At 39.3% G+C, this 16,761-nt stretch overlaps 1 protein-coding gene across 1 annotated transcript; it reads left to right on the top strand.

Moving 5' to 3' along the window:
- The first annotated feature begins 11,528 nt into the window (after positions 1–11,528).
- On the top strand, positions 11,529–15,884 carry LOC129103773 (S100P-binding protein-like). Its single transcript, XM_054614365.1, has 6 exons — positions 11,529–11,645; positions 12,274–13,079; positions 13,231–13,390; positions 13,658–13,774; positions 13,865–13,964; positions 14,086–15,884. Exons 2-6 carry the CDS (start codon positions 12,276–12,278, stop codon positions 14,213–14,215), a joined length of 1,311 nt encoding a protein of 436 aa, XP_054470340.1. The 5' UTR covers positions 11,529–11,645; positions 12,274–12,275; the 3' UTR covers positions 14,216–15,884.
- Positions 15,885–16,761: the final 877 nt, after the last annotated feature.

Here is a 16,761-nt window from a genome sequence, read left to right as displayed (position 1 = left end):
GTTGTCAGTGTTAACCAAAGCTGTGAGAGCTAAGAGAAGCGTACGGAAGCCTTACAGCAACTCCTCTTAATGTCTATCTGAAGACGACATATCTCAGTCATTCCCTGCACAGAGAAATACAGACGGTTTCAAGCAGGCCTGTATTTATGATACATAGATATAGATGTTCATACTGGATATCACACAAAATATAGAATATAATTAGAATATTTATATGCCAAATTCTTTTTTAATGTTTTATATTTCAATACGCTACAGGGTTTGGATACAATAATGTGTACAATGTAATTCTATACAATACATTTAGTTTATTGAGCGAAATATAGTGACGATATAGTTGTATTGGATTGTGAGGTGGTTTTGTCCAGTCATTGTATGTCTTTTATTCATGAATTATACATCCTGTTTACTCTGTCTGCTTTATGATATTTGTATTATGGATCAATCATTTAAAATCATGGCACATTGTTTTGCATTAAAAAATGATACCGTTTGAAAAGAAGAGTTGTGTGAAAGCTTTCTAGTCATCAGCTGTGGGTGTCTGTGAATAAATGCAAACATTAACATGGCGTGACTGTTTCAACCAATGAGAAACAGGTGTGCTAAATATCGGGGTCACAGGTGTGCAGAGGTCGATTTCCCAGTCTGTCGCGTGTTCAACAATGGCTGCCAACATTACCCGCTGTTTCTGGACGAGACTCGAACGTTCTGTGTCGTGTTTGGGTTTTTGTGATCGAGATTTAAGAAAGTGTCGAAGCCTCTGGCTGCAATGCCACGGAGAATAACCCTTGTAAATCACAATACCACAATGTTTAGTGAACCTATTTAAGAATCAAACCCTCACTGCTATGGGTCTTGGCAGACTGTATGCGTATATTATCCCCCTTGTCTGCCATAACAAACCGAAGGTGAAGCCACTTTAATTCATTTCAAATTGTAACTTAAACCCGTTGAGGAAGTTCTGGATTATTGATTATTATTGATGTCCATACATCAGACAGAGCAACATAAATCCAATAGAGTCTTCCTCCTCCCGACGGCCTCCAGAGAAAGCTGGCTTTAGCTTCTTTTTAAGATAAGATAAGAGATAAGATAATCCTTTATTAGTCCCGCAGCGGGGAAATTTGCAGGCTTACAGCAGCATAGAGTAAAGTGCACACAAGAGACATAGTAAAGAAAGACAAGATAAAAAAAAAACCAAGTATTATAAATAAGCAATAAAAACAGTAGAAAAACAACAATAACTGAAATATAATATTTACAGACAGAAAAAACTATTTTAACTATTATTGCACAGTGTAATGTATTGTACAGGTTTTTATTGTCATGTTTTTATTGTCATGTGTCATGTGGTCTGCTGGGAGCAGAGTTCATTGTGCAACCTGACAGCAGCAGGAAGGAAGGACCTGCGGTACCTCTCCTTCACACACCGGGGGTGAAGCAGGTTCCAGTCACTACTATGATGCGGATTAACACGCGATCTCGCAGAGAGGAAAGCTGGCGTTTCTCTCATTCACTGAGTTTTACTGAGCCTTGTGTTAGAGGAACTTGTGGTTGCTACTTGTGTTAACGCTTACGATAGTTCAGTTCCGTGTGTTCTGGTAGCTGGTAATTATGGAAATTCCAGTTCTGTGTGTTCACCATTCGTTCTTGCATCTCCATGCAAGGACCGGCCCTCCCAAGAAAACTTGTTTTTAAATCTGTGCTGTACCATATCACTGAGGAATCTCTCTGGCCTTCCTTCTCTGCCCTCACTCTTAAATGCTTCTCCACTCGTTGGAGTTGCTGGGTTGCAGAGCGGAGATTGGTTGGCTGGCTGGGGAATGCACTACAACCGGTTTGTATGAAATCTGTATATTTAAAATCCGTATCTCGTTGGAAAATAAATGTTAGAGCTGTCGGTATGTGTGATGACCCCTCCTTTCCAGTAGGGCTCTGTGTCCTGTTTGCTGGTTCTTTGTCTTTCAGGTTGTTGATTGCTGCTGATGAGTCACACCTGAGCATCGTAGAGTCCCAGTCATAATGACTCAGCACCTGAACAGGGAGGGCGGCTCTCTCCTCCGGGGGCTTTTCCTTGGCTGACCCAGCTGCTGTTTTGTTGGCTTTGTTTAGTTATTGTGATTTGTTAAATAAATGTACCTATTTATTAGATATACCCCCGTCTTTTCTCCTTCATGTTGCAGCCTGAGAGCCGGGATGTAACACTGTTAACACTAACTATTAGTAGCTTTTAGGGGCCCTGCTTCCTTCTCAGCAGCAGGGTTAGTACATTTACCAATAACTAGTAGAAGAACTTAAAGTGTCGGGCGATATAAAGAAGATATTCTGTCTTGTTAAATGTCATTTTATATTATGATTCAAGGGCCCATGTTTGATATTCGCTTTGATAGGGCCTTTGATTTTACTTTGATAGGGCCTTTGATTTTACTTTGATAGGGCCTTTGATTTTACTTTGATAGGGCATGGCATTTACAAACAAATGTATCAGTTGGACAAGCTGTGGCTAATCTAAAGTGCTAAATAGAGAGTGCTAGAGTGCAGATAAAACTAAATATAAACAATTCAGATTATCAATAAGGTTCAAAAAGCAAATATACACATGAAATAAATAAACAGGTTAACTGTATCTCAATGATATACAGTCAATGATAAAGCCATCTTATAATTGTGTGGTAGCAGTAATGATATTAGTGGCATCCTTTGTTGTAGTAGAAGCACTAGCTGTAATGGGTTTGTGTTTCAAGCAGTGGTAATAAAACTGGTGTCGGTAAAGATAACAATAGAGTTATTTATTTTAATGGAATTTGTTAGTCATTATGTTTATGTAATGATGAACATTAGAAATGCTATTATAATATTTGTTGTGATAACGATCAGGTGTCCAGGCTTAGGAGGTTTGCAGCTGGGGGACTTTGACTCTGAAACAGGCCAGCATTAAGACAGAAACAATTATCTGTTACCTTGAAATCAAGTCATAGCCAACACTTTGTGTTAGGCGCATGTGAAGTTTGTATTTCAGTTGGATTTGCCTTGTTTGATATCTTTCAGATTGACAAGTTTCCTCTCCAGCCAGAGGCCAGATATCTGTTTGAAGGAAAACATAGTTGTGTTTGTTGATTTCATCCTTCAAAGTTACTGACATATTTGTTTGACTATGACATTCAAATAACCACACTGTGAGTTTGCTGTGATGAATTGTTATTGCCGTATTTTATATTATTTAGCTATCGAGCAGAGAGCCATTATCATCTGCCTGTCTGGCTTTTTTCAGCTTTTCCAGTTGCCAATATCAACTGCTGCCACCACAGCTCAGATGTTTCAGTCTAACTGGGTTCAAAACTGTTTTAACACTAACAAATGTGCAGCTCAGAAGACAGAAGCAGGGGGCAAAGTGTATGTGAATGTAAATATGGGTATCTGACAAACAGTTTGATAAAAAAACCGATATATATATATATATATATATATATATATATATATATATATATATATATATATATATATATATATATATATATATATATATATTTCTATGAGAATAGGTACTGTTGTGCTTTCAGAGAGGCTGAGCAAATGCATGGGTCTGAAATGAAATCATCGCCAGACATGCATCATTTAAGTTCATGATTTATACTCTTATAACAAAGTCTTAACATGCTTCTTAATCAAGCTGTAGGAGGCCTACATGGTTTAAGTAATGCACACAAACCCCATCCACAGTGTACAGTGGGCCTATGGGTTGTTCCTCATCATAAATATGTCCATTATATTTTAGCAACTTTTGTTGAGGATGTGTTGGGAGGCTTTTGGTGTATTGAGGTCAGTGCAGAATGTATAAAGGTGAAGTAAATAAGTGTGAAGTAATTAAGTCACATGAAAGGTAAGTCAGATTTAAGTCAGATAAAGATGAGTCTTGCTGAAGAAATCAAGATCAGTGGGAGCGGCAGACACACCCTTCCACCCCTCACCCTCCACTTCCCCATGCCTGGTTGTGTGGAAGGATGTGTGTTGATGACACTACAATATTATATTGCACGCTTCTTCAGGTCAAATTTGGTGACATAGAACAATGTACTTCACTATGCTGAAGCGCGCGTTTAGTTTACATAGAAAGCAAAGTCCAGCACCAGTCGACCCGAGCTCCGTTCACAAAACAAGCATTTTAATTAGTGATTTCCTTGTCGTCTTGCAGAGAGAACTAACAAAACAGACTTTTTTTCAAAACAACCATCATTATGTTGTTATTTCGGCGTCCCTTTTTGTACATTTATTGCAATTAAATCACAGTAAAATAGTTTATTTTCGGTCCATACAGCTGTAGTGAAGCAGCCGATGGGGCTTGCTGGATTCAGTGAAACGGATGATGTTATGAACCCAGACAAGACGGCGTTTAGTTTCCTGTTTAGGACTGCCACAACAAGTGTAATAATAATAATAATAATAATAATAATAATAATAATAATAATGGATTTTATTTATATAGCACATTTTAAAATACAATGAAATCTCAAGGTGCTGTACAGGGTAAAAACAATCACAATAATCAAATATAATAATAATAAAACGCTTAAAAACAAATAAATAAAATAAATGAATTCATTTAAAATCTAAGAATATCTTGTAAAACTGAACAACAAACATAATCTAAACTACACAAAGCCAAGACCTGAGGGGAAGGCACAGGAAGAGGAGGAACAGGATTAAAGTGCTTCAAAAAGGTCACAAGTTATGCTGTAAATCCGGAAGTTTGCGGCTAAATGGTCTCATATTGACTGTCTGATACAAACCAGCAGCAGCGGAGAGGATGCAGCCCGCGGTGTGCTGCTTCTGTGCCTGTGAGTAGTTTTTAAAGCTTAATTTGATTAAAACCAAAAACCTGTGACCTGCTCATCAAAAGAATGCAAAGACGTGAGTGTTCAACGTTTGTCTGATCACTTTATAACTTCTGACTTCAGTAGTGGTTGAAGTTGGAGTCTCTCGGTGCGCCGAAAGAGACGCGCGTCACAGATCAATATGATTTAAAGGATACAGAGGTTTTTTATTGTCATTGTAGTGATACAACGAAATTCCGTTTGGTAGCCCTCAGCCAGCATTTAGCGCTGTTTTTTTTTTTTTTTTTTTTTTTTTTTTTTTTTTTTTTTAATATTCTCTGAATATATGCTCTGATTATTTTACCTGTAATATGTCAAGAAAACGTCTATGGAAGACGAGGTGTTTGTGTTATACGTGTTTTCTATTTAAAGTTCATTCATAATGTAGAGACCCTTTGTAAAGGATTATCTCGATGTATAAGCGGACAGTAACACGCTGCTGTGGGCCGTAGCTTCCGACAACAACCACAGATGACCTGCAAATCCACAGATAACACCGCAAATACACTGACTCACCCGGCATGAGAGTACACTCCCCTACACCCACTGACGCGGGTTGTACCGCTTGTGACCACTAGGGGCAGAAGAGGGGTTGAAAAAGCAACTAGACGCTCCAGCACTTATTATTATTATTATTATTATTATTATTATATTCCTTTATTGATCCCCATGGGGAAATTCGAGTGTTGCAGCAGCTCAACTACACAGACACAGACAATAAATACACATACAATGACAATCTTGACAATCTAGATAGAGTTTGTTACTGTGCAGTAGATAAAGCATTGCGTGTTTTGAATGGTATAGTCCCATGTGTATTTCAGAATAATTCAAAAGCCACGTTTCAATTTAAATGTAAATAAAAAGAAAGAGATCTGGGGCAGCACAACTATAAATGGATTATTGATGTTTATCATTTAAGTGGCAGTGTTGGCATGACTACTCTCTGTGCATGTTTGCTATGTCAGTTAATATATTAGAGCATTTTGTAACCTGCTCATGCTTCTACTGGTGTATTTTTTTTGTTTGTCCCCAGTCGGCTTTCTCCAACTTGAAATGGCATGGAGCATTGACTGCACTGCCTCTCCATACTCACTGTCTTCTGAGCAAACAGTGTACAGCATCTCAGACGTCCCTCGTGTCACAAATGTCAGTGGATCCGACTGCGAGTTCTCTTGGGCGGACGGTGTAAGTTAGACGAGCTATAATAGTTTTCTGATAAATATATGACTCACAATAAATGATCAGTTACTTGCAGTTTGATGGCTGAGCTTGTTTGGATTAACATAAAACTGAAGCCTCCCTGGTTCAGACATGTACCTGAGGGTTGTATGGTTTGTGTAACAGACTGATGTGTTTCCCCCCTCTCCATATTGACTTTAGAAACATGTGCTTGCAAATCACATTGGGATCAACCCTGATATGGTGGTGAGACACAGCATCAACGAGCTCATCACCTCAAAATGCTTGGACAATATCACCTTCACACAAAGCTGCATCTCAGAGGTATTACTCTTTTTACCGTACAAAAAAATAGCACTGCACACTGGGAGGCTCGTTAGATAAGCTATTATTATGCAAAAATATAAGTGATGGGAAAAGAAATACAGCAATTCACTCATCATTTTCTGAATTCTACGAGGCAAACTGTTTCAGTCCAAATTATATTGTGTGTTTAAGGGATTGAAAAGTTAGGTTTATTGTCCTTTGGGAGTCAGATAATGGCCCCATGGATAAGCTGTAAAAACTTTGACATCAAAGCTACTAAAAACATAAAGCTGCATATATTTATTTAAAATGTCGTCTTTCTGTCAATAATAAACTCCCTGTATTGCCCCTTTGTTTCTTCTCCATAGGGGATCGGTTACAGGACTCACTGTCAGCGTGAGTATCTTTTCCTGTCAGTCTTGACTCTGTCTGTGAAGGGTATTTTAAACTCATATTGTCACTTTGTTCTACCCTTTACCTTGTGTCAGATTGTCTCATCCAGTTGTACCTTAGATATTAATCGTGTTCTCATACATTTTGTTTTGAGGAGAAACGTGTGTTTCAATTTATCTAACGTTCTGATGTAAGGATGTCTTGTTTTTACAGCCAACTGCACTGTAAAAATCCTCATGAGGTCTCCGAAACCAAAAGGTAGGTAATCTATGCAGATGTTTGATAAGTCTCTTGCTATTTGTCTTTCGCAGCCCAAACCTGAGACGTTGTTAATGTGAGGTGACATCAATGTTGTCTGTTGTAATATAAACTCTCTTTTCTCCTGACAGGCGTGGCTACTGCTGTTTGTGTTCCTGTTTTTGCTGTCTTGCTGTTGGGGCTCCTTGGTTTCCTGTTTTACAAATTCAAACATAAAAAAAACAGGTACCTTTTTTTATCACAGTATTTAAATGGCATGCATTGCACTCATCAGGCAAGGTTTGAGTGATCATTTTATTTCTTCTTGATAGGAAATTCAGCTTGAGCCAACCAAATAATTTAGTCTGCTGTGATGGTGTAGACGGGGACCCAAGAGCTGCTGAAGTGAAGGCGGGGAACGCGTAGAAAGACATTCCTCATTTCTCTTTTCATTTGGTCGAGCGTGTCATAACTTGATACATTTTTAGTAACTTAGAATGTGCCTCCATATTTGAGATATCTGATTTGTGTTATTAATTCAAGTCAGAGTGTCAAACATGTTACTGTTACCAAGGACTGTGTTAGTAGCTGAAACATCTATTGGCCATCAGTTCTTTGGCTGCTTCAACTCATTAAGACACGATCCACCACAGTTGTCTTTAATAATTGTCCCTCGCTAATATTGTCCACAAGTGGCCTTTTATCAGTCTTATATTTGGTGCGCTCAAACTTCTGTTATGTCTGACAAAGCACAATTTCAGCTCGGTAGCACGTGTCGCAAACAAACAGTATTTTAACAGTCTCAGCCTTTATAATAATTGACTGTTATGTATTGATTCACAGATGAGTAGTTCTTGAGGCTGAGGAAGCAGGTGGACTCATATTGCTTCAAGTGCACTTTTTAAGGACCAAAGCCAAGTATCAATGCAGTGTCCTATAAGGGTCCAGACAGGTCCCCCTTATTGTTGTCAGTGTTAACCAAAGCTGTGAGAGCTAAGAGAAGCGTACGGAAGCCTTACAGCAACTCCTCTTAATGTCTATCTGAAGACGACATATCTCAGTCATTCCCTGCACAGAGAAATACAGACGGTTTTAAGCAGGCCTGTATTTATGATACATAGATATAGATGGATAGATGGACCGACAGATAACCATAGATTGATAGAAATAGATGGATATGGTATAAATTCTTAGGAATGTTCATACTGGATAACATAATATAAAATATAATTAGAATATTTATATGCCAAAGTATATAAAAATGTTTTAAATTTTATTTTAATACGCTACAGGGTTTGGATACAATAATGTACATTTCTATCAAATACATTTTGTTTATTGAGCGAGATATAGTCACGATATAGTTGTATTGGATTATGAGGTGGTTTTGTCCAGTCATTGTATGTCTTTTATTCATGAATTATACGTCCTGTTTACTCTGTCTGCTTTATGAAATTTTTATTATGGAATCATTCATTGAAAATCATGGCACACTGTTTTGCATTAAAAAACGCTACCAGTTGTTTTGATTGTCGTCAGCAAGTGAAAGAGGAAGTTTTGCTTTCCGGTCAATTCATCAGCTGTGGTTGTCTGTGAATAAATGCAGCAGATGAGGAATCCCTATTTGGGTATTTACATAGAGATCAAGATGGCATTTTAGTCAACTACATGCTGAGCCAAAGACTGTGCTTGGTCTGGATGAGGTAGAGTGATGTTTTGTTTGGATAAGAGCTAATTATCCTTCAGTTGTGGGTTGCTATTATGTGAACCCTTCAAAAAAAGGAAGCATGATGGGTGTTGTACAATAGTGGCCAAGACAATAGTGATATCTTTGTGATTTATCAAACACAAAGAGGTTAACCTTTGGGGAAATCTAGTCCAAACTCCGTTGGGAGATTGTTATTCAGAAGTCATGCGAGTGTGGATTTGGAATTCTTGAACGTGTGTGTGTGTGTGTGTGTGTGTGTGTGTTTGTGTGTTTGTGTCTTTTCGTGTGTGCGCTAGAGATAAGCAGAGTAGGAAGTCGTACACTGTGCAGCCTGACTCGCAGGAAACAATAGTTAAGCAGCATTGAATATCCACTCGCCAAAAAAGAAAAGAAATCAAAGCTTTTAAGAAAGTCTAAAAACGGAGCCCATCACGTGCGTTTACAAATGTATCTTGACCCTGATCTTACCTTTAGGCCAACATGCACAAGTTTGAAAAGAGACTTCATTTTAAATCATTAAAGGTCTCAGTCTCTCTGTCAGTCGGTGATGTGAGTCGGAGCTGTGATGTAGTTTGACTTCAATACAACTGATCTCTCACCTGGAATCCTGCGGGACTTAAAGTAACTATAGGTTACACTAAGTAACACCCACTGAGACACATATGGACACTAAGCCTGACTTACTGTGATCATTTCTGAGTTTAAATCTAAAACGTATGGAAGATTCTCTCATGCTCTTCAAAGTGATTATTTGCCTTCCCAAAAGGAGCAGAGTACAGATTGTCTTTCAAAATCTACCTTAGTGAAAGCAGGATTTTTCATGTTACACTACACTGAAATGGAGAAGTCTGTCAACTGCCGTGATGAGAGCACTTGTCATTTCTTTAGTTGCCCCATCTCTGTGTGACAAGACCATTTACACATTTTAAAAGTGTGTCTGAAAAAAAGATTACTAAAGATGTGTATCAAACAAAAAACTGATAAAAATCACTGAGTATTCTAGATGACTGTATATTTCCTGTTACATTTCATATTTGTGTCTATAGTAGATTACTGCACTAGTGTTTGTGTTCCAGGCCAGTCATCCTTGACAGAGAGGTGGAATAGAAGCTTCGGGGGCAGTCCCCAGACACATAAAAGAGAAACCAGGCGCAGGTCAACATATGAAAATGAGCTGTACCAGAAACATTAAGAGAACTACACTGAGACGGCCTTCTTTGAGACTTATCATAGAAATGGATAAAGTCGGATGAACTACTGAGGTGAGAGTGTGAGAGTAGGGCTGAATGATAGCACCATAAATCTATAATCTCAATGAAGTGGCACATGTAGCTGTAATGGGGCATTCAATTATAACTGTTTTAGAAGAGAAGTAGAATAACGAGTAGGTCTTGGTGACTAAGGAGTCCTCTGGACTACCAGTGTGTCTCAGACTTAAAAGCTATAAGGATTTATGAATTGCGCTTTTACACCACTTTCATAATTTTGAAACACCTATTCATTTGTGAACCTGGGCGTGGGTGTAATTCACTGTTTCTCATTGACTCATCAACATCACAGTTAAACTTTTTCCCTAATACAAAATGTCAACAGTATCAATGTCCTGGTTACTCCAGATAATCATCAGCCCCACATCTGGACAGATTCCAGTTTTATTTACCTCCACTGTGCTGGGGTGTCTGCATAAACCTCAAGTCCCCAGTAAATAAAACCTGGGTGGGTAAGTGGAAATATGTTCCATTGTAATTGTTGTGACTTAAACCGTTTTAATAGTAGAGCAATAGAAGATCAATTAATACAATGAGTGTGAGATAGATTTGTATTGCAGTGTGAGAGGCTGCATTGCTATCTGCTGTCAGTGTAATTTTAATAGACCTCTTAAGTGCCCTTTGATCTTTGCATGCAGAGTCTGTTTGCCTTAATAAACTGGGTATATGTTATCATTAGATCATATTGTGAAGTGTTGGTTCCCCCATCACAAATACAAGCACAGAAAGCAGAAAAGTTCGGTTCTACAGTGGTTTCAAACTCTGTGCATATCAGGATCAGGCTCACCCGTGGTATTTTTGTTCTTCATTTTTGAACAAAACATGTGAAGGCCTCAATATCCGGGTGAACCAAGTCTAACTGGGATATTGTACAAGGAATCATCAACATTCACCAAGCCTGAACCAAGTCAAAGTGTGCTTGCTCCAACCCAAAGGTGCAGCATTGATGTGAGTCCAAAAGTAATAAGCAGAGTAAGATGCAATAAAATAAGGAGGATAAAATGAATAAAACTACCGGATAAAAACATTATTACAGTTGTTCATCCCAGCGACCATAGTGGAACAGACCTGTAGTCTGTCTTCTAGTTAAGATAATTAATATACTCTCATAAACATTACCTATTTATTGGAAATATGTTTAGTTCACCACCAATTGCATTCGCTAGACTACTTTCTTTGCCTCATAAGAGCAGACAACCACAGATGCCCTCCTAAACTCTTATAGTGAGAACTGGTTGTCAGTCACCTTTCATTAGAGCAGTGGTTCTCAAATGGGGGTACGTGAGATTTAAAAAAATATATATTTAAAATTAGCATCCATTCAAAAATAACTTTAAAAGTAGTTATTTAATAAATATTCAATACAATATAAGTGTAAGTTCATAAACTGAATTCAATGCAACGATGCAATCTTCAGTGTTGACAGTTTAATAAATCAGACACTGATGGCAGAGCGCTGTGTGTTACATCTTTATTTCACCCTAAGGCGCTGGTTAGGGGGTGCATGGCTGAAAATAGAACGTTGACCTTGAACAGCGCCCTATTTAACCCGCGCGTTCACGCTCTTGTATCAAGCTCTGGTGCGCGCGGCCGAGAGAGATTGACACTTGGGTGACGAGCAGCAGGTAGTTGTAGTTTACAGGTAGTTGTAGTTTTCAGTTGGCTGATTTTGGACAAGAGGTGAGTCCGTGCAACACACACGCACACACACACACACACACACACACACGCACACGCACGCGCGTTGGCGGAGCATGGGTGCTCGGTGTGCTGGGCTCACAGTTGGCCTTTATTAGGAAGGTTCATGAACATGTGGTGGCTTCATCAGTGCGCCACCCTAGACGCGCGCTCACTGGTGCGTTTGAAGAGTCCGCCATTTAAGATGAGCCGCAGAGGAAACACAGCCACATGTTACATCCGTGCACGTACACCACCCTGACCCAGCTGGTGACTTTGGAAACTATTTGCTCTTTGTTTATTTTTAAAATTTCAAATGCATTCTCTTGTGTGTGTGTGTGTGTGTGTGTGTGTGTGTGTGTGTGTGTGTGTGTGTGTGTGTGTGTGTGTGTTTTAGGGATTTGGTTTAAGTTAGTAATTTGCTTCTACTTATGTAGGATTATGGATATAAAGAAAAAATATATATGTCTCTTTTTTTTTTAGTTTTTATTGAAAGTCTTGATCATGAGTTTTTTTATTTTTTTTTATTGAGCTAAACATATTTCAATTCACAATTAAAATAACATATTTAGAGTATTATTGTTGGGAGTTAACTGATGGTATGATGTATGTGCTTTCTTCTTTTCAACAGACATGGATAAAAATACACAAACCCCGACAAACAACGTTTTCAATGGGCTTGAACTGGGAAAGCCCTTGAAACCTCTGTCTATATATTCTAGGATGATCTTCAGTGAGCAAGAGGCCGGTCTCCAACAGATCAAGTCCTCAAACCCTTTTATAAATTTTAAAATTGAAGTGGTAAATATTTGTGCCAACAAAAGAAAATTGGAGTTTTCAAGCTCTGATGATGGCTATGAGACTCCAGCAAAAAAGGACTGCAGTCCACAGGATTTGTCGCCGGACCTTGGGTGTTTCATGGACTACTGCAGCCCTCCTGCAACAGAGGACTCAGTGTCACCTTTTTCCATCTCTAGTCCCGAATTGTTGGATGAGACAAAAACTGTCAGGCGTGAAGTAATAGAAAGTGCCGGTTCCCAGCTACACTTGGAGCATGTGGCATGTGGGTCCTCAGCAGAGCCAGGCGTTGATAAGGGGTCCGTACCAGACCGTTTGGTGTGTCAGAAGGTCCTCTTAAACCTTGCACCTGCCTTTGACTGTGATGTTGAAGACATCTTGTGTCTCAATCCCTATGGCAATGTAGAGAGCTGCCAAAGTCCAAGTAGAAACACATTTCAATACAATGTGTCTCCTATTGTGAGCGGGCCAGTGTTGGAGTCTCATACCTCTCATGTAGAGCCTTTAGAAGGTGATGTTGAAGAGGCATGGAACATTGGTTCCCCCATATTTGAGTCATCCATTTCTCAAGCCGCACTTGCTGGAGAGGACGACACTTTAGACACTTCTTATGAGACTACATTACCCCTCCAAGTTAAGGTAAGCTGATGATGTGACCCTGAGTACATGCAGTCATGTTTTATTCTATATTTAGTTTAGTTTTACTGAGGTCATTTGGTGCAATTTGTAGTGTGCAAACTGTATGTTCACATACACAACTTGTGTGCTTTTTTTTTTTTTCTTTTTAAAGGTGAAATCAGTTGTTGTGGCTCTCAGTCAGCAGACCTCCAGCGGTAAAACAGCAGCGCGTGTCCTCTGTCAGAGCAGACCGCTAGGCCCAACGTGCCGCGCCCAGATGAGGACAGAGTCCCAGAGACTGCCAAATGTGTTAGCAGTGCCAGGATTCAAAGGTACTGTAGTAGCCTCCGTCATGACTAGGGGGAGCAGCGTGACCACATAAAACACAATGTGGAAGTTTTGTGCTGTGGCTTAATGGTTGGAAGAACAACTATGTCTATGCTTGATAAAAGTCTCATATTTTCTTTACATATCTGCCTCTCTGTTTCAATAGGCCCATAGTCACTGAGCATATTTACTTTTCACTATACTCCTAGGTTGCTGTCTTAAGCATACGATGCCTTGTAGGGCTGACTTTGGTTAAGTATTGTTGTATAGAGGTTATGTCTCTTTCAGGCCGGCGATCTTTGACAAGAAGGGGGACTGGGAGCGTGAGAAGCAGCTGTATGTCCAGTCAGTCACCAGACACATGAAAGAGCATAAAGGAGATAATCAAGGTAGGCTGGCCGGTAATGGAAGTTTACGTAGCAATGCAAGAATATAAATATATAAACGGTATAGATAAAAATGAATTTTGTTTCCTAAAGATGTCATGACTGAGCTGATGACCTTGATGACCCACGTGGCTGACCAGAAACCAGGCACTGATGGAAGACGGTGGCAGCATCCCTCTGATCTCACACGCAGGTACGGCATTCTCGCTTTGTTTCCTTGTAGGTATGAAGAGGTGTGGATTTAAAAGAGTCCTAAGTAAGTCCTGTTTTAGCCAACGTGAAATATGTGGCTCTGGATCTGTGCTTACTTGTAGGAACTACCAGACACGGTTTGGAAACGACACTCCAAAAATGACCCTCCATGAATGGCATACCAAGAATGGTCCAGAACACAAGCGCTTTGCCGAGGTCCCAAAAATGTTTCACAGGAGTCAGTTTCCCTAAATTGGGATTTGACAGACTTGTAATCCGATTGCACTTAACCCTTTATAAGAACTCCACATGCTGGACTTGGTCCTATAAAACCCAATGTTACACCAGGTACATATTGGACCTCGTATCAATGTTTGCACTGTTCTTCTTTCTTAGTTGAATCTTTGCTCTGTGTGTTTCTGGTTTGTCAGTTTTTTTCTTTCAACTATGCATGTCCCTGTATAAGAAAATGAATGCATGTTTTTGATGTTGTGCAAATTATGCTTAGGAACAAGCACTCAAGGGTTTCAAGCATGTTAAATTCCTTGCATTTTTTTTACTATATTTGAAACTATGCATGTTTTTATATGTATTTAAGTATGTTTTGTACCACTGTTTGAAATGTTGTACATTTATTTCTTCGTTGTGAGTGCGAATGTATTCCCCATTCATGTATGTGATTAGAACCGTCCAGGCCCGCACTGAAACCTTTCTTATCTGTTCCTGTTGATTTCTTGCCTCTTGGACCCAATATAACCTCACATCTGTTTCTGTAAATATTTCTGAAAAGCTAGCCGAATTCAAAGTTATACAATTGAAAAAAAAATTTGGCCAGGCATATTGGATGACATTATATGAAGTTTTACGGTTACGTAGTCCATCCTTGTACAACTTGTTGTGTTAAGATTGGAGGGGAACAAGTTGGTGTAAGGTATAGAGAAGTGTAAAGAAGAGTCATTTGCTGTGTACGTGTATTATGTAAAGCTGGAAATGTTAAGTCCAGCCCTGCATACAAACCTCTAGAGAGTCGTGTAAATGAATATCCCTGCACTTACAACTCAAAATCGAGGAAACTGACACAAATATTGGATTGCTTCTTTTTATGACATGACAGTGAACACAACTTTGCATTTATAATGTGATTTAATATATTCCATGTAGGGGAAGGCTTAAATTGTTTGTTTTTGTGCCTCACACGTTGGCATGGTGTTAGCAGGAAAGTGATTGTTTATTAAGGTCAGTTCACCCTCTTTTTATAAACATTTTTCAACCATACCCTAAAGTGTACTGGGGGAAAAATGTGTCCCGGCTAATCTGGATAGTCCACAGACCTCTGGGCACTTAAATACTTTTATTATACCTTTTTTGGAATATATAATGGTTTTGGATGAAAACTGTTCCCCACAACACAAGGTCTGTGAATTGTGACAAACCCAGAAACCCTGCCCTTTGAGCTCTTTCCAAAAATGTATGAGCACCACAAACAAAATTCCTTTGTACCTCCTTTTTGTGAGGTCAGCAGAAGACTCGGTGGTTATTTAAAAACCTGAGCAGGAACTAAACATGACCACTAAAGGGTGCACTGTAAAAATGTTTTTAGCTATTTGTGTGAACTGACCTTTTTAATTGCAGAGCGGCAGTGATCACAGTGTACTCTCAGCTGCTTGGAGGATTATCTGCACTGAAGGTGTCTTTAAACCCTGTAATATTGTTAAAAAAAAAGAAGAAAACATGTAAGTGCCAAAAGTGCTGAGTGGCTTAGACATCGCTGCTGATGAGGTATTCTTCTCATAATAAAGCCTTGCATGTTCAACACTACAGTTGTCATCCCCTCAGTTTACTTTGCACAGGTACAGGCTGACAGAAGTGACCCAAAGGAACCCAAATACATGGAACTTATCAGCACAGATCCCATCCGTTAAATAATGCAGGCTGTTGAAGTACTCCTGTCTGTACAGATAGCGGGGCGGCCGGTCCCTAGCCAGCCATCCAGAAGGCAGAGAGGTGTGGGTGCCAGGAGAGGCCTCGTGGCACCTCTACACACCTTGCAACAATGTTTTCTTTTGCCCCTCCAGAGTCCTGAGCAGGATCTCTGCAGTGAAGGAGCTGTTTGTGTTTACCTGACATGCCTCATAGTTCTCCTGCGGCTGTGAGTTTTTTTTTTTTTTTTTTTTTTTTTTTTTTTTGTCAAAACAAGTGTGTGCTGCCGAAAAACAAAATAGAAGACATGCGGGCATCTACAAAACCCTCCTGCCTGTTTTTCGGCGGCTCAGCCAAACAGTGCAGCCAGCCATCGGTCTATATCGATGCACAGATGCCCAGATGCCCATGATCCAAGTGATTTGTTGTGTTTTGCTATTTAAGTGTCATTGATTTTTCAAAGTCGTTGGCACGATTTCTTGCACAAGCTGCTGACTCGACAGTAGACGCAGTTGCCTGAAACCATGTGGTTTGGTCAATTCTTCACGAGGATTGTCTTTCTTAGACTGAACTCCATTCCTCCCCAGTAACAGTAAGATGGCCAATTGTAGGTCTGTTTGCTGTTTTATTTTTTTTTGATGGAGAAAACTCTTGACAGCTGATGCCTGAGGTTCACATGTATTATTCACTAAGAATAAGCCACTCTTCCTTGGTTCTCTGGAATACTTTATTTAAAAAAAAAAAAAAAAAAAAAAAAAAAACCATTTCACCACCCTGACTTTTTTTTTCACAGAAAGGTTGGGGAAAACTCATGTTTTTAGTTTTTTTTTGTCATCACTTAATGCCATTGTTAACAATTAAGATCAAACACACACTTT

This window comes from Anoplopoma fimbria, chromosome 15 (assembly GCF_027596085.1).
Source record: "Anoplopoma fimbria isolate UVic2021 breed Golden Eagle Sablefish chromosome 15, Afim_UVic_2022, whole genome shotgun sequence".
In the NCBI taxonomy this organism is placed as follows: Eukaryota; Metazoa; Chordata; class Actinopteri; order Perciformes; family Anoplopomatidae; genus Anoplopoma; species Anoplopoma fimbria.
The sequence above is the reverse complement of the archived record's forward strand: the minus strand, read 5'-3'. Positions and strand labels throughout refer to the sequence as shown.

What these genes read in the sequence shown, in the direction of transcription:
- LOC129103773 (XM_054614365.1), top strand. Translation starts at nt 12,276, where the DNA reads ATGGATAAAAATACACAAACCCCGACAAACAACGTTTTCAATGGGCTT. An exon ending in CATTACCCCTCCAAGTTAAG is followed by an intron (nt 13,080 to 13,230) that starts GTAAGCTGATGA and finishes TTCTTTTTAAAG; the next exon opens with GTGAAATCAGTTGTTGTGGC. An exon ending in AGCAGTGCCAGGATTCAAAG is followed by an intron (nt 13,391 to 13,657) that starts GTACTGTAGTAG and finishes TGTTGTATAGAG; the next exon opens with GTTATGTCTCTTTCAGGCCG.